Genomic DNA, 25,320 nt, shown 5'->3' on the forward strand with positions numbered 1-25,320 from the left:
CTCCAAGTATAGGAGCAATAGAGTCCAGGAAAGCAGAGGTTGATTATATGCTTGATTTGCTACTATATGAAACAATGGCCTGCTAGATAATGCTGGCAGGTAAGTGTAAGTCTAGAACAGTGGTTCCCAACCTTGGGTCCCCAGATGTTCTTGGATTACAACTTGGCTTCTGGGAGTTTTCCTCCAAGAACACCTGGGAACCCAAGGTTTGGAAGCACTTGTCTAGAGGGATCGTGCTTGATTCTGAAAGATATTTCTTGGCCTCAGTCCTAATTGACAGGTCAAAAACACCAGCAGTGTCTGCAGCTGGAGTTCCATACAGGTAAATATTGAACAAGAGCCTGACCTTGGAAGGGACATGAGTATTCAGGTGTATGATGCAAAACAGATCCATATAAAATATGGCCATTCAAAATTGTTGGATGGCACCTTTGAAGCAGATTTGAAGATGACAACAATAACTTGCTTATGTTCTGAGATTGAGCTCAAGTGGGAAAGAAACCTCTGTCTCTGCACAAAGCTGTGAAAGTGCAGTTATTAGTGATGGGAGCTGTCCATTCTCTCCACCCAAGTTTATTTCTTTGTGGAATGCTACTTCTGATCAATATTCCATGACCTGTTAGTTCCAGTTACAGTGGTGTCTCGCATAACGAGCGCACCGTACAACAACGAATTCGCATAGTGATCCCTTTTTTGGGATCGCTAATGCGAAGGCATACCGGCAGTCCCAATAGGCAAAACTTGCATTGCAAAGATCGGTAAGTGTTTCGCTTACTGATTTTTGCATTGCGATGTCAGGAAATCAGCGGATCGGCAGCTCCAAAATGGCCACCGCGTGACCCAAAATGGCCGCGCACAGCGTTTTCGCGCCCTGCCCTCGCTTACCAAGGGCGCAAAAATGGCTGCCGGTTGGGGGAAACTTCACTAAACGGTGAGTACAGAAGCCATTGGAATGCATTGAACTAAGTTTAATGAATTCCAATGGCATTTTGCGTCCCGTTTAGCGATGTTTCCCCATAGCGACGGTTAATCCGGAACGGATTACCCTCGCTATGTGGGGCACCACTGTACATTAGATTCACTGAGTCCATGAGATTTACATTAAGCATTCCCTTACCATTCTGATTAAGACTAGCATTTACATTTAGGTTCATATCTGATGGGTCAGTTTCACAAGATTTATTCATCAGTCGTGTTACTTTCTTCAATAAGCCTTGTCTGCTTCATCTGATAGATGTGAGAAACTGATATGGACATAACATTAAATTGTGTTTTAAACTTTATGAAGATGAGCTACCATGAGCCTCAGGTTCAGACTCCTTATTTCACTAACACCAATAGAAGCTTGCTTCTCAAGAGAAATCACAGATTTCAATGAACAGATTTTCCATTAGCGTAACAGCTGTTTTTTTTTTGGAAATGGGGAAAGCACATTAAATCTAGGAAGGGGGTATGTGTGGTCCTCCACATGTTGGATTGCAGCTCCCATTAACCTTCTCCTTTAGTTATGCCCCTTTGGGTTGATGTGACTTTCAGTTCAACAACATCTAGAGCAGGGGTTTTAAACTCAATTTACCTGGGGGCCGCTAGAGACAGAGTCTGGGTGAGGCTGGGCCGCATCAGATTTTCCGCCAAGCGGAGCAAGAGCCCGGGTAATCCACCCAGGAGTTTCCTTAGCCAGCAGACAGGCGGGCTAGCTGGCAGGCTGCAGTTCTGGATGGAGGGTGCAAGAGGTGCTGTCTTGGGAGAGAGCCGGCGAGCGAGGCAAGGCTTTTTTTTTACTCTTGACAGCAGAGGATGTGTGGGCGCTTTGGGGGGGCAGGCAAGGCGAGGGCCACAAACTATCATCTGGGGGCCCACAAATGGCCTCCGGGCCTCATGTTTGAGACCCCTGATCTAGAGGATGATAGGTTGCTCATTAAGTGATGTGCACTGTCAGGTTACTTCTGACTTTTAGAGACCCTAGTAGACGCTTTGCGATACCTGAGATGTTCAAGGGGTGGTTTTCCATTGCCATCTCTTACAGGCAAGTGGAGACTTGAATCTCAGCTGGATAGTTCAGTGGTTTAGGTATCTGGCTATGGACCAAGGAGTTGGGAGTTTGATTCCTCACTGTGACTCCCAGGAGAAGACCCGAATTGTATAGCCTTGGGCAAGCCACATAGACCCAGGGTGCCCCCAGAAGAAGAGAATGGTAAAATACAGTGGTGCCTCGCATAGCGAGGTTAATCCGTTCCGGATTAACCTTCGCTATGCTGAAGCATCGCTGAACGGGGCAGGGATTCCCATTGGAACGCATTAAACATCGTTTAATGCATTCCAAATGGGCCAAATACTCACCGTTCAGCGATGCTTCAGGATGGCCGGCAGCCATTTTCGCGCCCTCGCCTCGCTTAACGAGGGCGCGAAAATGCTGCGCGCGGCCATTTTGGGCCATTTCCCGGCTTCCGGCGGCCATTTTGGCCGCCGAACAGCTGATCGTCGGGGGGCGTTTTGCGAAGATCGGTAAGTGAAACGCTTACCGGTCTTCGCAAAGCGAATTTTTCCCCATTAAAAAAACGTTGAGCGATCGCATTAGCGATCCGAAAAAACGGATCGCTATGAGATTTCATCGTTATACGGTGCGCTCGTTAAGCGAGGCACCACTGTACTCTGTACCTAGAAAAGCCTGGAAGAGGTTTTCATAAGTAAGAATTGATGGTACAGTTATTACTTCCTGAATGCTAGTCTGAACTACTGGACAGCTCAGTGGCTTTGGTATCTAGGTGTGGAGCCAGAGGTTGGGAGTTTGATTCCCCACTGTGCCTCCTTGATGGGCTGGGCTCAGTGATGCACAGGGTCCCTTCTAGCTCTACAACTCTAAGGTTACTATTACTGTAAGACACACTAGCCACTATACCCTACCGACTGTTGTGCATTAAATGCATTTGCATGTTTAACTTTGCCTCTAACTTAGCACTCATGCTCTGGATTTATGATTCACATGCCCATAGCAGTGGCAATCTCCGGTGCTGAACTATCATGACTACCTCAGGGTCCTTATTCACTCTTCCTCCTCTTCCTTTTATTTTGCAGACATGGGGGCAAAGATGCTGTTGCCCATTGCTCTGGGGCTGGCCCTGTTGAGTGGTGAGTAAGATCTTGTCTCTGAACTGCAGTTGACAAATATGTGGGTTTTGGAACATTGGAGGAGTATCTCAAAATTCAGCTATGTTTCCAGATCATAATGGGCAACAGAGTTGAGGAGATCCATAAGAAAACAGTGATTGCCATTTTAGATGAAGTTTGCCACTTTGATGAACTGTCAGGAGCTCTATAACATTCAGCAAGAGACCTTGGTTGGAGGGCGTTGTGTCAAAAATGATGTAGCGGACCTGGGATTCACAAGGTAGAAAAGCCCCATGATTTTATGAACAGCAGGAACATTGGCTGTTTCTTCACTCACTCGGGCTTCGCTGTTCCCTGGGGATGGATTTTTCCAGGAGCAATATACTGTTTCAAACAATACGCGTTGTAGTGCAGAGTGCTGGAGGGTAATTTGATCTTGAATGGGCAGTTACTGTAAGAGCCATCTGCTTTACAAGTGGCTTGTTTTTGGTGGGGAAAAAAGCACACATAGAACTCATGTGTTGATATAGGTCAATGCAGCTGCTAGCACTTTTAGATTCTCCTTATTTGTGTGTGTGTGTGTGTGTGTGTGTGTGTGTGTGTGGCAGAACTGCTAGATAGCTCAGTGGTTGCAAAGCCCCACTTTGACAGGGGCTGGACTCAGTGATCCATAAGATCCCTTCCAGTTTTCCAGTTCTAAGATGATGATGATGATTTCAGAACGTATGCCTATATCAATAGTGCCAACACTGAAGAATACTTGCCCGTTGTGAAAGGCAGACGTTCTCTAGGCTCATTCTTACTATTCAAACATCCAGTCTCATTGGAAAATCCTCAAATGAATCCACACATTCTTCAAATGACTAGAGACGAATGAATTTGTTTCATATTTTCTAATGCTCTCATTCATTCAGTGGGTCTTGTTTCCCCATCTGTTTGGGAATGCTTTCTAAAAAGTTCACATAAAAATTAGTTCGAAAGCATTTTGATGTGGCTTTGGACATATGAAAATCCCATGAATTTCTGCACACGGTAGACCCTGTTGCGATGCCCAACATCCAGCCAGACTGTACCTTCTCGTGCTTCCCTGTTCAAGTTCTCTTCCACCACTGTGGCTATTGAGAAACCTCTCACAATATTTTATCTGTGAAGATTCTCCAGGTGAGGTTATCTGGAAGTTGAGTCATGATAACTGGACTTCTTTCCTATTAGGTTGAAACGTTTTGCTAGTCATCCAAGTAGCTTCTTCAGTCTGAGGAGAGTTGGCAGGAGACCCCTGGTATATCCTCCACATTGGCTTCACTTTCCCCTGGTCTGAATAGGCTCCTTAGAAGGATAAAGGGGTGAGGGATAATCCCACTGCGGTTCTTCTCCACCCATTGTCATGGGTCATTGATGGTAATTAACAGTGGTCTTTCTGGTGTGTGTGGCCCTAATCCTTCTGAGAACAGACCAAAGGGCACCATGATAAATAGGAGACAGATTGTATCTAAGGCCTCCATCCCTGTTGAGTGAGGGATTTCCTGTATGCACATGTATGGCCTTCCTGACCCCTCTCTCAAACCACCTATCTTCTCGGTCCAAAATCTTGGTCATCAGATGAGTGTCTTTTGTCCTTCAATTGAAAGAACATTGCATCAAATGAGCCTATTCAGACCAGGGGGAAGTGAAACCAAGGTGGAAGGTATATCGGGGTCTCCCACCAACTCTCCTCAGACTATTTGGATGACTAGATAAATGTTTCAGCCTAATAGGAAAGAAGTCCAGTTGCCATGACTCTACTTCCAGATGACTCTCACAAATTCTGCAAAATAAATGTAATCTCACACAGTTGGGCAAATAACTGGAATGGTTTAAAATAATTTAACAAGCATGCATACTTGCAACTGTTTGGATCTAACCGGGTGATGTAAGATCTTCTAGTGACAAAATTGATGCATTTAGAAGCTGTACCACAATGCAGAAGGAGTGGTGGCAGCTTGCAGTCAGTGGGAGAAGGGCTACACGACTCCTATGTAGTGACAACTCCCTGCTGCCCTTTCTCTCTTGTAGTTAGGCTTTGAAAAACGCTTTCATTGGTATCAGTAGAAAGCTGTTAAAAGCCTGAATGCTACATGGGGAACATTTGGGAGCAGGGTCTGCTAGTGGTGTGGGAAGGGATCTGAGAAATAAGGGCAGCAGGAACACTTCTCCTGTGGGTCGTATCTGGCCCACAAGTTGACAGTTCCTCATTTTTTGTTCTATGCTGACTGTTCATAGTTCTCTGGGCTTTGAGATTGAACTCTTCCCCAGCCCACCCTGGAGATTTGGGGTGTTGATATTGGGGTCTTTTATATGGAAAGCCATGCAGTCATTCATTGGGATACCTACTATGGTAAAATTACCATAGTGTCAGCCTCATCCCACCCCAAAGAAGTGTTCAGGTTCCACTGGCTGTGCAAGAGTACCAGGTGATGTAGCTGACCTGGGCTGAGAGTTCTTTAAGCCAATGGTTCCCAACCTTGGATTCCCAGATGTTCTTGCACTTCAGCTCTAGCAGGCTCCAGATTTTGCCATGCAGTTCTTCTCCAGTCTAAAGCAAAGCAAAGCAAAAAAGAAAAAGAAAAAGAGAGATATTGGGGGAGAGAGAGAGAATGCATGGAAAATACATACACCAGGGGGAAAAAACCAGCTGAGTTTGAAAAAAATATTTTTGGGGACTATAATGTCCAGAATCCTCATTAGCAGTGTCACATGGTCTTGGGGAAGTCTAGTAGTTCTAGTCAAAAAACAGAGTAACTTTCCAAGTTCAGGAAAAGTATATACAAAATGTGTGTATACAAAAAAAAAAGTGTGTATCGGGGCAAATGTCATGCAAAGATTGACCCTAATAGGATTTGTAATTGAGGGTGGTTGGCCAAGTGTGGGAAACTCCTGCCTAAAGGTTGTAGCTGCGATTCTGTTTCAGTGACGTGCATACACTCCTGGCAGGATGCAGCAGTAGCGGAAGGTGGGGTAGCCCTTTCTTCTGCCCTTCCTCTTAGAGTTAGAGCATAAGATCAAAGGGTTATTTTAGCCAATCCTAGTTAACGATTAGGTAACCACTATCCTATTTGTTTCTCTCATAACATACTGTGTAATCATGCTAAGTCAATAAAAAGAGCTTTCAGGGCGTTGCCATTAGGCTCCGCTGATTTGGACAACTGCTGTCAACTCCTTTGTTCTCTCTCTCCAAGGCAATTAGCCTTTCATGTGTTCTGTGATCACCACAACCAAGGATTTAGCACAGCTGGTGATGAAGGCTTCTGGAAATTTTAGTCCAAGAATGTCTGGGAATCCAAGAGTGGGAATCGCTGCTCTAGGTGTTAAAGCACACTGGCTTAGAGAACCACTGCTATCATAATAACTGGGATACACAAGGATAGTTCTACAATGTTCTTTATAGGTATTGGTTTAAGTAGCTGGATTTGGGATTCTCCAGAAAACATACTTCTCAATATCCAGACTTACAAAGAAATAAACTTTTCAGTTCCAGTGCCTGGGTATATCCCACCCACACAGCACTGATTTTCTGCTTCTTCTGTCCCTTCTAGGCCTCCAAGCAGTAGCTCCCACTGGCCGGGAATTCATCACAACCTTCTTGCAAAACTACAAGCTGGACTATCCACAGGCGAAGTTCCAGCTCTTCATTTCTGGCTACTCACAGTCCACCACTGTCACCATCTCCATCCAAAAATCCCTTTTTAAGAGGGATCTTTCCCTCACCAAGGGGCAGACTGTGGTAGTGAACATACCAGTCTTTGCTGAGATGGCTGGCACTGCTAAATTCTGCAACACTGTCTGGGTAAGAGCTAATCAAGACATCTCAGTGCTGGCTCTCAACTCAAAGAAAAATTCAGCTGACACCACTATTGTCTATCCGGTCCACCATTTAGGTGTGGAATACTATGTGTTCACACCTCCTGGAGACCTGCCAAATTCATACAAGGAGTTTTCTGTAATTGCATGGCGTGATCGCACTGCAGTGGAGATCCATCTCAAGGGGAGTGTGAGATTCCAGGAACGTGTCTACCCAGCAGGCAGCAAGCTGAACGTTGTCCTTCCACCCTATGAAGCCGTCCAGTTCCAGAGCCGGCAAGATCTCTCTGGCACTTTGATCAGAGCAGCAAAGCCAGTAGCAGTGCTTAGTGGTCACACCTGTGCCCATAAGAACACCAACTGCAACCATGCGGTGGAACAGCTGCAACCAGTGTCTAGCTGGGGCCGGGTTTTCTTTATCCCCCCTCTCTCATTCCAGACGAACTATGACCTTGCATATGTAGTTGCATCCCAGACCACTGTAATCACTTACACTGCTCATGGGAAGCATATGAACTATATTCTCACTGCAGGACAGGTGCTTCAATTGAAGGTCTCAGGTTCAAGCCCAATCTACATCATGGCCAACGTGGGTATCCAAGTTTTCTTCTTTGGCACAGGTGGCACCTACTCTCATCTCACCTTTGACTCTTTCTTTTTGAGTGTCCCTGACGTCCCCAGCTATTGCACCTCCTACTCTCTTGGTAGCTACACAGGTTTTGAGAATTATGCCCTCATCATTGCGAAGACTGTTGCCACCAGTGGGATCACCATGGACGGCCGCTCCTTAGCTGGTGTCTCTTGGAGACCGATTCAAGGGACAGAGTATTCCTGGAGCGAGTACAGCCTCGGGAAGGATGGAGGTGCCCATACCATGACGCATCCTAGCAGCCCCTTTGGTCTGCTTAGCTTGGGCATTGCTGAACGGAATGCTTATGGTGCCACAGGCCTCTGCCAAGGTGGTGAGTAATGGGGCCATTGAAGTAGGAGGTAAATTCCCACAAGCAGCCATTAAAAAAAAGAAAAAGAAAAAAAATCCCAACTCATTCCGAAAGCATATCATGGTAACTTTGGGGATACTCACCTTCTTAAGTCAGCCAAATGGATCTCACAGCCAATAAATTGCTGCAGCCTCCTTTTACATTGTCACAAGTGTGGATGATGGATGGGATAGGAAGATAGCTATTAGGTTGCTTTCCCCCCACTTGGAAGGTAAGGGAGACTTCTGTATGTGAGTGCGGTATTCATGACTCTGTGTGGACCCCTCACACATTTTTATTGGTGAGCAAAATTACAAACCTCCTTCCCCCCCTCCCCAAATATTGTACCCAAGCAACATTGGTGGAGGAGGATTTTATCCACCAGATACAAATATAGTTTAATTATTTTCATCCAAGATTTCCAATTAAAGTTATCCTGTGAGTTAGCTTACAAGTAAGAAACAGTCCTCCGTTGCTCCTTCTGTTTGATATTTTTGTTGTCTCTCTGGTCATCCTCTCTGTGCTTATCCCTCATCTTCCTTTTGTTTTCCATTCCTTCCCCCTTCTCCCCACTGTTAGAATAATCTTGTTCCTTTTCTTGCCAGATTTTCAGCCTTCGGTCCCGCAAGCTTCCTGCAGTTCTATCCAGTGTCGGAAGAAGGAGACTTGTCAAATGGTGGATGGGCAACCAAGGTGTTTAGCCCAGTCTGCTGCCACCTGCTGGGCCCTGGGTGACCCTCATTATCGGACTTTCGATAAGCATACATTCAACTTTATGGGCACCTGTACCTATACTCTGGTCAAGACCTGCGGTCCAGACACAACTCTTCCCGTCTTCCATGTTGCAGCCAAAAATGAGATCCGGGGCAGGCTGAGTGTGTCCTACATTGGTCTGGTGATGGTCCAGGTCTATGGCTATGACATAACTGTGGCCAGAAAGGAGTATGGCCTCGTCAGGGTAAGAAGAGCCACATTTCATTCTCCTAATTGTAGGAACCAGTGCTGAAACCATGGCACGCCCAATCAACCTTGGCAGGGCAAACTTGGACTGGGTGGGGACCACTTCCTACCCTACCCTTGGACTCCTTGTGGGTCATTCCATTGCCTTCTGTGGAAACCAGCCGTGACCAGAAGGTCATCACAGATTCCTCGTAAGAATGTTGTATTATTTTCTTCTGTTTTGCTAAAATAAGGCGCAAGGGAGGAGACATTTTGTAGAATCATGACTTCTAGTGGTCTTTGGAAGTCTGTTTTTTTTTTCTTTTCGTCAATGTGAGAAGGTGGAGAGTGTGATTTTAATTAGTATATTGTTTCATTTTTGTCAACGTTTAACTCATGTTTTTAATTCTATTCTTTTTAACACTGTGACTCACCTTGGGTCCTCCTGTTGGGAGAAAGGCAGCCCAACTAACTAACTAACTAACTAACTAACTAACTAACTAACTAACTAACTAACTAACTAACTAACTAACTAACTAACTAACTAACTAACTAACTAACTAACTAACTAACTAATGGAAGGACAGACCAACAGACAGACAGATGGACTAACTAACCTATATCTGAACAGGGATTCTAGCAACAGTTTTAAAAAACCTGGCCATCCAAGCTGCACAAAGATTTGGTCAAATGTTCCTCTTTTCCAGATGAGGAGCATTAAGGCGTAGAGAGGAGAAATTAGTGCAAGGCTGGCCAAGGCAGAACATATTGTCGTTATAAATGTTCTTGTTAAAATATTGAGAGTCAGAAACTCTTGCTGATAACTGTGAATCAGCCAGATATCTATGAGCAGGTCTCATTTCAACTGCTACTCACTCTTATTTATTTATTTATTTATTTATTTATTTATTTATTTATTTATTTATTTATTTATTTATTTATTTATTCATTTATTCATTCATTCATTCATTCATTCATTCATTCATTCATTCATTCATTCATTCATTCATTCATTATTTGCCACATTTCTCCTGATAAGGGACCCAAAGTGGCTGACAACATTAAAATTCACACAATTTAAAAACACAATAAGTTAAATATTAAAAAATAAATTAAACAATATACGATTTAAAGTACAATTTAAAGATTAGAACATGAAAAGATAAAAAAGATTAAAATTTCTGCTGAAATGGGATTCAGGGATTCAGTTGCAATTGTTAAAACCCTGCCTGAAGAGATGGGTCTTTAGCTTTTTTTGGAAGGATAAAAGGGAAGGGGCCATCTTGACCACCGGAGGGTGAGCGTTCCATAGCCTGGGAGCTGCCACAGAAAAAGCCCTCTCCCGTTTCCCCATCAGCTGTGCTTGTGCTGGCAAGAGGAGGTCTGGTGATCTTAATTGCTAAAAAGGCACATATAGGGAGATACGGTCCTTCAAGTAGCCTGGACCCAAGCTGTAGAGGGCTTTATAGGTAATGACCAGCACTTTGAACTGGGCCCGAAAATGGACTGGTAGCCAATGCAGTTCTTGTAACAGGTGCGTTATATGCTCATTGTAGCTGGCCCCAGTCAGTCGTCTGGCTGCAGTGTTTTGCACCAGCTGAAGTTTCCAAACTGTCTTCAAAGGCAGCCCCACACAGAGCGTGTTACAGTAATCCAAATAGGATGTAAATAAGGCATGTGTCACTGTAGCCAGATCTGACATCTCAAGAAATGGGCACAGCTGGCGCACCAGATTTAGCTGTGCAAACGCACTCCTGGCCACTGCCGAGATCTGGGCATCCAAGCTTAGGAATCAATCCAGGAGTACACCCATGCGGTGGACCTGAGTTTTCAGAGGGAGTGTAACCCCATCCAGCACAGATAGTGTCCCTATTCTCTCATCTGTCTTCCAACTAACCAGGAGCACCTCGGCCTTATCTGGGTTAAGTTTCAGTTTGTTTGCCCTCATCCAGACCAATACTGGTGCTAAGCACTTGTTTAGAGTCAAAACAGCTTCCCTGAGTGTTCCCCTTTTGACCTGAGTTTGAAGTAATGTTTGTAGTGATTTATATTCATGTTTCTGAGTTAGTGATTAACATTTGCCAAGATCCACCCTTCGTTTGTTTCTTTTGGCAATCCTATCAAGAAATGTGTTTGCTGCATATGTTTGAAATAGCATGCTACAATTCGTAAGGGCATGCCGTATTAGTAATGTGATCCCGTCTACTCTTCATTGTGGGAAATAAATGCCCGTGTAAACAGACACTGTTTGCTCAGTTTCCACAGGGGAAAATCTGAATGTTTCCTATAAAGCTCCTTGTCAACAGGATCCTTATGGATAACCCATAGATTTGTGTCCTTTTCACATCTGACAAGGATTTTTATTTATGGTCTCAGAAGATATTGTACCTTGTTATAGTTAAGTCTTCATTCCTGGATACCTTGTAAGAATTCTGTCTTAAAAGTTAAAAAAAAATAAACCATTTTCTTCTTTAAAAGGTTTATTTATCAAGCAAGCAACTGAATAACTAAAAGCCAAAAATATACAATATATGTGGAATATATGTAAAAATTACTTGAGTATATACTTTCAAAATTACAGCGTTTTATTACATATTTCTTTAGTTCATATGTGTAAATAATAGTTCTACTATATTACAAAATAAACATCGAATCTATTAAAATAAGAGCTTCTGTTTACTCACCATATAGGTGAAGTTCAATTATTCAAAATATAAAGCAAACAAGTTCTCTATAGTAAGAGGCTATTTTCTTAAATAACTATCATTCAGTCATGTAAAAAACAAACTCTGTTACAACACAAATTGTTATCCATGTCCCCACTCGGAGTAACTTCCTTAAAATCATATTTGGACAGTATAATACATTTTGAACGCCAACTTCCTGCATTTTACATGTTCTATATTTCCCAACCAAACTCCACATTTAATTTTTCCTGATATATAATTTCCCCAAAACTTATCATTGACAGTTTGGAATGTTAATCACTCATTCATCAACATCATCACCACCACAACAACTATTCCTAGATCATTCTATCTGTCATGTAGTCTGCAGTTGAGTTGTTGATCCTTCTTTATGGTAGGGATTAGAGATGGGCACCTAGAGATACCAGACTCACAGAGAAACTTTTCCTGACTCTTCTCTACAATACCTCCAAATTTGGTAAATATTGGGTTTCAGACATGCAAGTCATGCACCCACAAAAGTGCCCCCCCAGGAACACGGCTTTTAGCGGCTGGTTGGAAAAACCCAATCTTCTCCAAGCCTAGAGGGACTGTAGAGAAGTGTCAAGGGGAAGCCTCTTTGTAATTTTTGTGTCTCTTCGTGGGGGAGGCATTTTATAGCTCGACAAATAAAAATTCACTAAAAATGTGTTGATTCATATTTTTCAGGGGCATCGATTTGGACAGACATAAATCAATAAATTTGATGAATTTTGCAATTCCTTTTAAAATTCATGCCCATCTCTAGTAGGGAACATTTGAAGCACATGCTTTGCATGCAGGAGGCCCTAAGTGTTGACTCTTGGTATTTCCTGTTAGACTGGGTGGTAAAAAAAGACATCTGTTTCAAACACTGAAGCTCATTGAAGAGTACTAGGGTAGATGGACAAATTGTGTGTATTGCTTCCATAATTTCTTTCTTCCTGTGATCTGTCTTTCTTGTGAAATGCTGTTCAAGAAAGGGTTAACAGCGCAGCAGAAATAGTCATTCATTTCAGAAAATCCACGCACATAGAAAATTAGCTGATCATAGGGAAACCTAAATTAGTTTTTTTTTCCCTTTGATCAGCTAATTTTCTGTAGAAAGGGACGAGGCATTTCAATCAAATGTTGAAGCATTTGATTTCCTGACTGAAATCCGGTTGCTTTTTTATGGATGTAGAAGGAAAATAGCGTAAGAGTTATTTGCATCTAGGTGGCAATTAACAAATTGCTACTGTGATCTTTGGGGAATCTGTGCCTACTGATTTAGTGCCTGCTCAAGAATGCCAGCAGGGACTTATTAATTGCTGGTTAGAAACAAACGTTTATTATGCCATTTGCTTTCTGCTTGTGCAAAAAAGCAATAGGAATTCAGCCCCTGGGTTGTAATTCTGAAATGGCACAACCCTATACAACTGAATATGTCCTGGTATTTCTACATGCATGGATGCAGCTCTGCTTTGTATCCTGAAGCGCACTGCAGCTTACATTGCACAGGTTGGCTGGCTTGGGTATGGATAGTTTTGTAGCATGGCAGGTGGTTGAATCAAACTTTGGGCTACCTCCCAGTCCTATGGTTCTACAGACAATATCTGGAGTTGGGACAGCTGTAGTACTTCTCTAACAATTCCATTTGCTGTGCTAGGTGAATAACCAACGTTCCCGGCTGCCCATTTCCCTGCATGAGGGCAAACTGTGGCTCTACCAGAGAGGCACTTCTATTTTCATTGAAACAGACTTCTTCTTGAGAGTCTCCTATGACTGGAACAGCCAAGTGTTGGTGCAAATCCCCAGCAGCTTCTCCGAGAACGTTTGTGGCCTCTGTGGTAACTACAATGGAGACCCCGCTGATGACTTCAGGACCCCAAGTGGGTCTTTGGCCTTGAGCCCTGCAGAATTTGGCAAAAGCTGGAAGCTGGAGGATGGTGATAAAGTGTGCTGGGATGATTGCCATGGAGAGTGCAAGAAGGTCACCCTGGAGATGATAATCAGATATAAGGTTGAATCTTTCTGCGGCTGGCTCAGCAAAAAAGAAGGTGGCCCATTCAGCCAATGCCACTCTGTCATTGATCCCAAGATCTTTGTGGAAAACTGTGCCTATGATCTCTATATCTATGAAGGCCACCGAGAGGTTTTGTGCCAAGCGCTGAAAAATTATGCAGATGCCTGCCAGAGTGAAGGAGTGCCTTTGTCTGACTGGAGGAGACTCACTGGCTGTTGTGAGTAGAATTAATTTGCTTTTATGACATAGCAACTTGATGACCCATTGATGTCTTGAAATTGGGTCATGGAGTGGGAATTAAAATCAACAACATCAATGAAAAAGAACAGAAAGGAAATGCAGGTGGCACTCACAAATTAGTTTCTCTGTGACCTGCCAGTTTGGATGGTTTTGAAAACGGAGTAGACCGACCATTGACCTTGGATATTTCAATGGTCAGTTCCACCTGGAACAGCCTCTCCAGGTTGATGTGTGGTATACATACTGGCTTCAGTTTTCTTAGGAAAAGGAAAGAATTAGTCCTTCCATAGACTAATGAGATCAGTGGTCGTGATAGCACAGTAGGTCAAAACTGAATTATTGATTATATGTTAATCTGTGTCAAGGATGGGCAACTTGTGGGCCTCCAGATATAAGCAGCCTCTAACTCCTGTCTAAGGGAAGGGATGGCACTGTGGGCTAAACCGCAGAAGCCTGTGCTGCAGGATCAGAAGACCAGCAGTCATAAGATCGAATCCACGCGACGGAGTGAGCGCCCGTCACTTGTCCCAGCTCCCGCCAACCTAGCAGTTCGAAAGCATGCAAATACGAGTAGATAAATAGGGACCACCTCGGTGGGAAGGTAACAGAGTTCCGTGTCTAAGTCGCGCTGGCCATGTGACCATGGAAGATTGTCTTCGGACAAAACGCTGGCTCTGTGGCTTGGAAACGGGGATGAGCACTGCCCCCTAGAGTCGAACACGACTGGACAAAAGTTGTCAAGGGGAACCTTTACCTTTACCTTTTAACTCCTGTCTGCTGGGAGATGATTATAGGAGAGGCAGTCTTGCATCACTTGGTTACAAAGTCCTGACCCTAATCTATACTGTGAAACACAGGATGTGAAACAAAAACAGTGCAAAACAAACAAGCAGAGAGATAAAGCAGTTTTGGGGTGATACTGCCAACTATATGCTCTAGATTGGAGTGGGCCATGTGTGGATTTTGCCCAGGGGCAAAATGTGGCTCAGACACTCCCACAATCCCCCAAATCCCTTTTTAGGGTCTGAAGGTCCCCTTCTGCCTTCTAGAGGCCGTGGAGAAGACTTTGCCATGTTTTGAAGGACCCTCAGCACATCTTGGGTCATTACTTCCCCTTTAAGAAATGCTTTTAGCCACCAGGGGTCACAAGAAGGCATTTCAAATACAAAACCAATTTTTTTAAAAAAACCTTTTTTTAAAAAAAGAGGTTGTGGTGGTGGTTGTTGTGGACCATGAAAGCCCCTGGATTTCTGTAAATTGACTATCTCTGTTCTAAGTTAATGTTAGAGACCCTCAGCTTTTCCATTTCTTTGTGTACTTTTGCTTATCCTTGGCAGAAGCCCATCACAATTGTTGACTGTCCCACTGTACTTCCAGTCTAGCACAGTGAGATTTTAGAATGATTTCAGAAGTCAGGATACGTGAGAGTGACAGGCATGCATAACTGCAATGCCAGTTGCTGGTATTTGATACAATAAAGGGGATTTGCTGGACCAAAAAGACAAGCAAGGAAAGGAGACAGGTTGTGACCGTAAAAATCTCTTGAGAGGAAATGCTTAATCTGTGCTGTATTTATTTATTTATTTATTTATTTATTTATTTATTTATTTATTTATTTATTTATTTATTTATTTATTTATTTTATTTTATTTTATTTTATTTTATTTTATTTTATTTTATTTTATTTTATTTATATCCCGCTTATCTGGTCGGTTAAGACCACTTCTTCTTTTCCTGTGTGTTTTAACTGATGCTGGGGGCAGCGGGTGGCACTTCTCTGAGGAGGAATCCTGACAAAAATGACCCTTTTTACTGAATTATTTTGCAGCTCTTTCCTGCCCTGAAAATAGTCAATACAAACTCTGTGGGTCTGCCTGTCCTGCCACGTGCAATGACCGAGCTCTTCCTGCCACCTGCTCCTCTTCGCGATGTGTGGAGACCTGCCAGTGTAATGAAGGCTTTGTGCTGGAGTCTGGGAAATGCATTCCGAAAGCAGCCTGCGGGTGTGTTTTCGAGGGTCGCCTGTTGGCTCCCAATGAGCAGTTCTGGGGGGACAACACCTGCACAAGACGCTGCACCTGTGATCCGCAGAGCAAGCAAGTCCGATGTCAGGCAGCCAGTTGCCAGGATGGGGAAGAGTGTAAGGTCAAGAATGGCATCCAGAACTGCTACCCCACCGGCTATGCCACCTGCTCTGCCTTTGGTTATTCTCACTACCATACCTTTGATGGGCAGAGCTTTAACTTCCAGGGCACCTGTCTCTACACATTTGCTGGGCTCAGCAAGAAGAGCCAAGATTTGATAGATTTCCAGGTCTTGGTCCAGCATGCAGGCCAGGGTGGTTGGTCCCTGTCCCTCAACAAACTGGTTAAGGTTCAAGTCTATGGCCTGGAGATCTCTCTCAGCTGGGCTTATCAAGGAAGAATTATGGTGAGTTTAATCTGACCTACTGTTATTAACACCTCCATTAAAAACCCCACTTCTCCACATTGTCCAGTTCATAGACGCTGGCGCATGTTAGGAACTCTTGGTTCTTCAAAATCTATTCTGCAGGGAAATATCTTCCAAGTATGGGCTGAAAGAGGCAGAAAAAAAATTCCTCGCTATCTCCAGTCAGTGATCAGAGATAATGGGGACTTTGGTCCCAACCTCTACCAGCCAGAAGGTGCCAGAGCTTTCGTTAGGATGGAGGCAGAGTCTCAATAGTCCGGGTTAGACCCACCGACTGGAGATTCCATCATACTTCAGATACATGGGCCCCAAACCTTTTAGGGCAATTAAAATTAAGGTTTACACTGGGAATTGAGCCTGAAAACTGTGTTGCATTGAGTACTGTACATAGGAGACAGTTTTGCACAAGAATATGTGCAAGTTTTTCACTTACTCACTGTCTGTCTGTTTCATATCTCCTCCAATGAATCTAAAATAGCATAGGGGTTCTCCTTATCATCTAGTCATCAGAACAATCCTGTGAAACAGATCAGGCTGAGAATGTGTGATTGGTACAATATCTTACCAATGAGTTCCATGAGTTTTACGAGTTCTAATCTGATATTCGAACAGCCACACCAAAATACTCCCATTAATAATTTTATAAAGTAAGACATGGATTTTTTAAAAAAGGGGAAAAAAATCACAGTTTTCATTTCAACAGCTCTAATAGGCTTGGAGTCAGATTTTTAGGCAATAGGCTTCCCACTTATTTCTTTCCCCTGCTTCTGCTCCCAGGTGAATGGCTTGCTGACCAACTTGCCCTACAGAGTAGGTGCTGACCAAATCCTGATCTACCCAAGAGGCTGGCATACTGTGATCCAAACAGATTTTGACCTCACCGTCACTTTTGATGGGCAAAGCCGACTCACAGTCACGGTGCCGAAAACCTACCGAGGTGCTCTTGCTGGTCTCTGCGGCAACTTCAATGGAGAAAAACAAGATGACCTGAAATCTGGAGACATGGGGCCAGTCTCAAATTCAATAGCCCTGGGCCAGCACTGGAAGGTGGCAGAGTCTCTGGGATGTGCAGAAGTAAGCCAAAGCGTTTGTCCAGATCTGGAAAGCATTGCTGGGCATCAACGAGGCAGTAGAATGGAATGTGGAATCCTTGTGGACAGCGGTGGCCCGTTTAGGGAATGCCATGGCCATATTGACCCAGAAGTCTTTTTCTTGGACTGTGTATATGATTATTGCACATTCAATGGTCAGAAGGCAGTGCTGGGACATGTCATCGCAGCTTATGCTGCAACCTGTCAAGCTGTTCAGGTTACCATTTATAGCTGGAGAATCGACATATTCTGGAGTAAGTATGTTTTCGTTTTGCTTCACTTCCCATTGCCCCTGTTGAGCAAATTTGCATTAACTGTTTTGGAAAATGTTTGAGAAAAGCATTATTCAAGTGTTCTAAAAAGGATTAATATGAATGCATAAAGAGGGAAGATTCTAGCCTTTCAATCCACCTGCAAGTCTCTCTATAATGTTTGTTTGTTTGTTTGTTTGTTTGACTTGTATCTCACTGATCTACTGGCAAGCCACTACTCTGGCGGCTACAAAGAAAGTAATATAAATATACGTACAACCCAAATTAAACAAAACATGCATACAAGGCCCACATTAAAACCAGTGAGCTATTTAAACACTTGTACGACGCCTGCAAATGACATCGCACAAGCATTTTGTACCCTGGAATTGGTTCTGAAAGAAAAAATTAATGAGATTGTTTCTGAAGTTGTGCAGCTACAACCTCTTAAAATTCAGTGCACTCTTTGTCTGACAGAGATTTTCAAGGGATCATTTCACTGCATTTGTCTGGACAGAAGGTTTATAAGAGCTATCTGTGTTTGTCTGTGCTAGCATATCAGGCAAAAACAAAATAAAAAATAAAGAAGACAAAACATTGTGGCATCTTAAAGACTAATTGCTACAGTGGGGTCTTGACTTAAGAACGGCTCGAGTTAAGAACATTTTGACTTAAGAACCACTCTCATAGGAAAATATTGACTTGACTTAAGTACTTAGATTTGAGTTAAGAACTGAAAAAAAAAAACACGTGGGAGGCAGGGAAAGTGCAAAATGTGAACTTTCAGTTAACTGTTGGCCAGTGAAAAGGGTGCCTGTCTGCTTCCTCACTCCTCCCAGCGTTTAGAGAGTGGATTGGGAGACAGTCTTCAGACTGCCTGGTACTGCCTGGACTGTATTTTCCATGCCTTCCCTGAACCTTTCTTGACCTTTGAAAAAAAGAAACAAAATATCCCCCTCTAGTGATCGAAGGCAGAATAGCAGCTTCCCATTAGTTTCTATGGACGGAAAAGAGCAGATACGGATCAAATCGTTTTCAATGCATTCCTATGGGAAATGCAGATTTGACCTGAGAACTTTTTGACTTGAGAACCGCCTTCCAATACGGATTAAGTTCTCAAGTCAAGACCCCACTGTATATTCCAACCATGCTTAAAAAGGAGGATGCTTAGACCACGCTCCTCAGCTAAGTTTGCAACCTGAGTCTGGATTCACCTCATATAGGCAGACTTGGCAGGAACATCTGCCAAGAATTTTTGAGGGGGAAAAATCTGCATTATCCATAAAACAGCAATGAACAGCCTGAGGAAGTAGGGTTTTACCCATGAAAGCTTGCAATTTGTGTGACTTTTAGTGGTTCAATAAGGATATCACCTACCTCTCACATCTGTGTAATCCTGAACCACATAGCCTTTCCCTAATTCTTTCTACTATATTTTAATGTGCTCTTTTGTCGACAATACTCCAAACAAACAAACAAAAAACATAGAAATATTCTCAAAATATATGTATATAAAATATATGTATACACGTAGTACAATGTGTATATACATATATTGTGTATATTTTAAGAGAAAGCTATACAGCCACATTATTTACTATACATACCAATTTCTTAGACAAGGAATAGAAATATTTTCTCAGAAAACATTTTTCTATGAAAATATTTCAACTCCTTTTTAGCAATTCAGAAGGAGTGAATGCATAATTTTATTTATTTATTTATTTATTTATTTATTTATTTATTTATTTATTTACTTACTTACTTACTTACTTACTTACTTACTTACTTACTTACTTACTTACTTACTTACTTACTTACTTACCTTTCATTTTATGCTGTCTTTTTCCTAAATACGTTTTTTAAAAAACGGAGTAAAGTCACAATAAAAACAATTAAATGTATAACCACATTAATACAACTGGCTTAAACTGTTAAAAGTCCCTTCAAATACATGCAAAATGATTATAGTGTCTAGCGTACAAGATCAAAAGTGGTACAGTTACTTGTTAAAAGCCTGCCTTATAAAGACTGTGTTAACTTCTCACTGGAAGGACGAAAGGGAGGGGACAAGCCTGGCAGCATCCACAGAGAAGGCCGTCTCTCCCTTTCCCACCAGACCTGACTGTGGAGGTGGTGGGACTGAGAGAAGGGCCTTCCCTAAAGATCTTAAGAGCCAAGAAGTCTCTTTCAGAGAAGGCCACCCCTTCAGACAGCCTAGACCTAAACTGTATGAGGCCTTTAATGAATAACGTGAACTATGGAATCACATGAAGCAAAATATGGGTTATTGGAAATGTGGTGTTTCACTCTCCCCTTCCAGAGCACGTCTGTCCCCGGAATAGCCACTATGAATTGTGTGCCCAGAGTTGTCAACAGACCTGCCAGAGCCTCTATTCCCCCCTGCCTTGCTCCACACACTGCACTGAAGGCTGCGTCTGTGATGAGGACTTTGTACTCAGCGGCGATCGTTGTGTCTCCGTGGCTCAGTGTGGCTGTGTCTACCAGGAACAGTACTATTCCGCCGGGCAAACCTTCTATCCAACTAACAAGTGCAACGTGGAATGTATATGTCATGCTGGGGGATCCGTCGTATGCAAGGAGTCATCCTGTGGCCTCAACGAGGTGTGCAGGGTGGTGGGTGGCATCCGGAAGTGCCACCCGGTTGGTTCGGCCACTTGCTCTGCCTCTGGGGATCCTCATTACATCTCCTTCGATGGAGTCCACTTTAACTTCCAAGGCAACTGCACCTACATCCTTGCGAAGACGGACAGCACTGATAAGAACCTGACCCCCTTTACCATCATGGAGGAAAATGAAGCCTGGGGGAGCGGAAAAGTCTCAGTCACCAGGGTGGTGTCAGTAGAAGTCTATGGGCTCACACTGACCCTGCTACAGAACAAAAGAGGAGTGATCAAGGTGGGTGTTTCAATGCTATTTAGGACAGGCTGCTTATCTGAGACACCAGGCTAAATCAAACTATTAGTCAAACTTGGAGGTCACTAGGCGCTCCTCGGTGATAAAGCCGGGTCTTGAGGCCCTCCACGTGTCTGTCGGGACCAGGGACGGTATTGGGATCTTGCTGGGCTACCGTGCTCCCCGCGACCCAGCCACCTCCCTACCGGAGCTGGTGGACTTCGTCTCCGCGACACTGTTGGGTTCCCCGAACCTATTGGTGCTGGGGGATTTCAACGTGCGCGCGGGGGCGGAGACATCTGGTCCAGCTCTTGAGTTCTTGGAGACCATGGCCTTCTTGAACATGTCCCAACATGTCAACGGTCCCACTCACGTGGGGGGTCATACACTCGACCTGGTTTTTTCTACCAATGGGAGCGAGAGTGGTCCGATGGTGACTGACCTTGAGTCGGTACCCTTGTCATGGTCGGATCACCACCTAATAAAGTGTACCATTAAAATGGCTCTCCCCCCCTGCAGGGAGCAGGGATCTACTGTTATGGTCCGCCCTCGAAGGCTACTGGATCCTGTTGGATTCCAGGATGCCATGAGAGGTGTTACGGCTGACCTGGCTGGCGCTCCTGTCGAGGCTCTGGTGGATGGCTGGTTTGCTGCCGCGACTAGGGCTGCTGACATGATCGCACCTAAACGCCCTCTCCGGCGCAGAGACCGCCCGGCACCCTGGTTTAACCGGGACCTCCGGGCGAGGAAGCGGGTCAGGAGACGGCTAGAGCGCAGGTGGAGGGGGGCCCCGACGGATTTTAATAGGATAGCTGTCAGGGTCGCTACTAACCTTTATCTTGCTAAGGTAAAGGCTGCTAGTAGATCATACCTCGCTAACCGGATAAGCGAGGCGTCCAACCAGCAGGCGGAGTTATTCCGTATAGTACGCGACCTTTCCGGAGTTGGTCCGGGTGATTGGCCTCCCCCTAGTTTTTCGCCGGACCAATTTGCAGCATTTTTTAAATCAAAAGTGAAGGCCATCCGCCGGGACCTCTCTCCTTTTTTGAGTACAGTGAGTCGAGCTGAGATGTCCAGCGCTCCGTCTTGCCCGGTGATTTTGGACACCTTTCAGCCTGTTACGTCTGATACTGTCTCCAGGGCGCTTGATCGCTGTCGTGCCACCACCTCCTCTTTGGACCCTTGCCCGGCCTGGCTAATCAAAGCGGCCAGGCCGTTAACAACGGAGTGGGCCACGGCTATTATAAATGGGTCTCTCCTTGAGGGCAGATTTCCATCTGCCCTGAAGGACACACTCATTAGGCCCATTAGGAAGAAACCTAGTTTGGCGGCGGACGAAATTGGCAACTACAGGCCCGTCGCCAATGTTTCCTTCCTTAGCAAGGTAGTCGAGAGGGTGGTGGCCGATCAGCTTCAGGCGCTCTTGGAAGAAACAGATGCCCTGGATCCATTCCAGTCGGGCTTCAGGCCGCGCCACGGCACAGAAACGGCTTTGGTCGCCCTGTGTGATGACCTACTGAGGGAGGCCGACAGGGGTAAAGTGTCCCTGTTGGTCCTCCTCGACATCTCAGCGGCCTTTGATACCATTGACCACGGTATCCTCCTGGGGAGGCTCTCCGAGTTGGGAATAGGTGGCCTGGCATTGTCCTGGCTCCGTTCCTTCTTGGAGGACCGCCCCCAGAGAGTCCAGCTTGGGGAGAGGGTCTCGGCCCCGTGGAGCCTCAATTGTGGGGTTCCACAGGGGTCGATTATCTCCCCAATGCTATTTAACATCTATATGAGGCCGCTGGGTGGGGTCATCAGGGGGTGTGGAGCTTCGTGCCACCAGTATGCGGACGACACGCAGCTCTACATCTCCTTTTTGCCAACCGCAGGAGAAGCCGTCCTGTGCCTCCAGCGCTGCCTGGGGACTATACTGGAATGGATGCAGGAGAACGGGCTCAGGCTGAACCCGGACAAGACGGAAGTGCTGAGGGTGGGCCCCCCCACAGTCGGGGATTTGGGTAACTCCCTCTCTTTTGGGGGGGTGACTCTCCCTGCTAGGGATGGGGTACGCAGCTTGGGGATCCATCTGGACCCGGTGCTCTCCATGGAGTCACAGGTGGCATCGGTGGTCCGCACCGCCTTTTTTCACCTTAGGCGGATAGCCCAGCTGCGGCCCTACCTGGAAGTGGGGGCGCTCACCACCTTAGTACATGCGCTCGTAATCTCAAGATTAGACCACTGTAATGCGCTCTACGTGGGGCTTCCTTTGAGGCTGCTGTGGAAATTACAGGTGGTGCAGAATGCGGCGGCCAGATTACTTAGTGGAGTGAAAAAATTCCAACATATTTCGCCCACTCTGGCCGCATTGCATTGGCTGCCCATCAGGTTCCGCATCGACTTCAAAGTGCTAATGCTTACGTATAAAGCCCTAAACGGTTTAGGGCCTCGATACTTGGCGGAACGCCTACTCCCACCAAGTTCTACCCGGGTCACACGGGCGAGCCAGGAGGTGAGGCTGAGGAGCCTAACCCCGAGGGAGGCCCGGAAAGAGAAAACAAGAAATAGGGCCTTCTCGGCGGTGGCTCCTCGCCTGTGGAATAACTTACCTCCTGACATTCGCGGAGCTCCCTCGCTGGGCACTTTCAAAAATCTATTAAAGACCTGGATGTTTCGGCAGGCCTTCTCATAAAACTATTTTTTGATTTTCTTATCTCTTTATTGTCTTTTTTCTCTTTTACCTGTTTTTGTATTGGTTGTTTATTTTTATTGTATTTTAACGTTGTTGTAAGCCGCCTAGAGTAGTCCTCGCGACTAGATAGGCGGGATATAAATAAAATAAATAAATAATAAATAAATATTAGTCCCAACTAGAATGAATGGCCTTATTAAGTCATTGTTTGATTCATTGGATCTATTCTACTTTACACTAATACTTGGCTTTATCCCTTCTCCTCTCACTCATCCTCCAATAATTTATAGCTATGAGCATGGGTTTTCCCATGATCTTCTAATTTTCAACAACCCTGTAAGGCAGCCAGATTAAAAAAAAGGCTAGTTCTAACAAACTTCAAGACTGAGTGAGAATTTGGACCTGAGTCTTTCTGATCCATGATCCATACCCTAACCACCACACACATGAGTCTCACTACGCTATATGTTAATTGAGAGCTAGTTCTCCATCCCCAAAGGCAAAGTATAATGTGGCATGTTCTGATGACAATGGAGCTGGGCAATATTTTAACGGGTTGCAGTTCTCTTAAAGAAAGCCACTAACGAGGGACCTTTTCATTGACTGATCTGTCCATTTATATTTGCACGTGGTGCTCTGTTGTAGAAGCCACACAACAAAGCATCATCAAGGATTACTCTTCACCAAAATGAGGACCTGTTATATATGGAGGACCCAGTATGGGTGTCCTCTAGTGTAGCAGATTCTCCTTTACTTCTGAGACAAATGTTGAGTGTTCGGGGAGTTCCTGGAGTTGGGCTTCAGCGACATGCTTGTATACAATGGATTGGTAGATGCTGCATGGCCTTGTGAATGTCGTTGTATGTCTTGTGTTCAAGAAGAATCCCCTTTCCAAATATTTTTTGCAGATATGTTGACTCATGAGCTGGGGGTTCTCTCAAACCATTCTCAGTATGATCCTGAAAACCTAAGAAAAACATCAACTTGGGTTGATTACCACATGTATGAAATGGGACTGTGGTGGAAACAGAGGTCAATGGTCCTGGAAGTTAGGGTTTGTTTTTTAATTATCACTGAGCTTCTGTCTCATGAAAATCCATGTCCTGCTCACCTTCTGCTTTTTTCTACCAGGTCAATGGAATATTCCAGTCTCTTCCCATAGTTCTTTCTGATGGGCGTCTTAGAGCCTATCAGCATGGCACTAAAGTCCTGATAGAAACTGGCTTTGGACTCATTGTCAGCTATGATCTGGTCTATCGCGTGAGGGTCACCATCCCAGGCTCTTATCAGGGCCAGATGCAAGGCCTGTGTGGCAACTACAATGGGAGGAAGGATGATGAGTTCCTGCTCCCTGATGGAAAGATGGATTCTGATGTGGCTGCATTTGGTGCCGCCTGGAAAGTGCCCGTCTCCGGGGCCGATGGCTCCTGCTCAGACGGATGCTCGGGGAGCAACTGCCCGGTTTGTGAAGAAAGGAAGAAGGAGGTTTTCAAACAGCGCAACTACTGTGGGATCCTCACGGCCTCCGACGGCCCCTTCAGAAGGTGCCACAGCAAGGTGGACCCCAGTGTGTACTTCAACGACTGCATCTATGACCTGTGCCTGGGCAACGGGGACAGCCAGGCCTTATGCCAGAGCATTGAGAACTACGTTTCTGCTTGCCAAGAGGCTCAAATCCCTGTGCAACCCTGGAGGACTCCATCCTTCTGCCGTGAGTATCATGATTTTGAATTCCCAATCAATATGCTTCAACGATTATATCTTGTATTGCTGGGTTCCTTATCAAGATAAACAAGGGGTGGGAGTCAGTCTTTACTTTGGAGAGGAGAAGGCATCTTGCAAAAGCTAGAAAAGTAAAAGGAATAGGAAGGAAGATGGAGGGAGAGAAGAAGGGAGAATGAAAAGAAAAAATAGGGAAGAAAGAGGGTTGTTGTTTTTTTTAAAACTTCTGTTGCTATTTCAATAGCACTTTGCAAATAAATAGAATATATACATATAAAGTAATGTGCCATCAAGTCAATTCTGACTTATGGTAACACTTTCCAGGGTTTTACAGGTAGAGAATACTCAGAAGTGGTTTACCCTTCCCTTCTTCTGGAAGGGTGTCCTGGGACTGTACAGTT

General features: G+C 44.7%; 1 protein-coding gene across 1 annotated transcript in view; it reads left to right on the forward strand.

Moving 5' to 3' along the window:
• The first annotated feature begins 89 nt into the window (after positions 1-89).
• Positions 90-25,320, forward strand: part of LOC110091488 (IgGFc-binding protein) — a 44,084-nt gene continuing 18,853 nt past the window's right edge. Inside the window, exons 1-9 of the mRNA XM_078379967.1 lie at positions 90-99; positions 3,076-3,129; positions 6,681-7,907; positions 8,774-8,883; positions 13,218-13,791; positions 15,625-16,244; positions 17,043-17,610; positions 19,931-20,526; positions 24,329-24,908. Coding sequence (XP_078236093.1) covers positions 90-99; positions 3,076-3,129; positions 6,681-7,907; positions 8,774-8,883; positions 13,218-13,791; positions 15,625-16,244; positions 17,043-17,610; positions 19,931-20,526; positions 24,329-24,908 — 4,339 coding nt within the window. The remainder of the gene's footprint in view (positions 100-3,075; positions 3,130-6,680; positions 7,908-8,773; positions 8,884-13,217; positions 13,792-15,624; positions 16,245-17,042; positions 17,611-19,930; positions 20,527-24,328; positions 24,909-25,320) is intronic.

The sequence above is a fragment of the Pogona vitticeps genome, chromosome 9, assembly GCF_051106095.1.
Source record: "Pogona vitticeps strain Pit_001003342236 chromosome 9, PviZW2.1, whole genome shotgun sequence".
Taxonomy (NCBI): domain Eukaryota; kingdom Metazoa; phylum Chordata; class Lepidosauria; order Squamata; family Agamidae; genus Pogona; species Pogona vitticeps.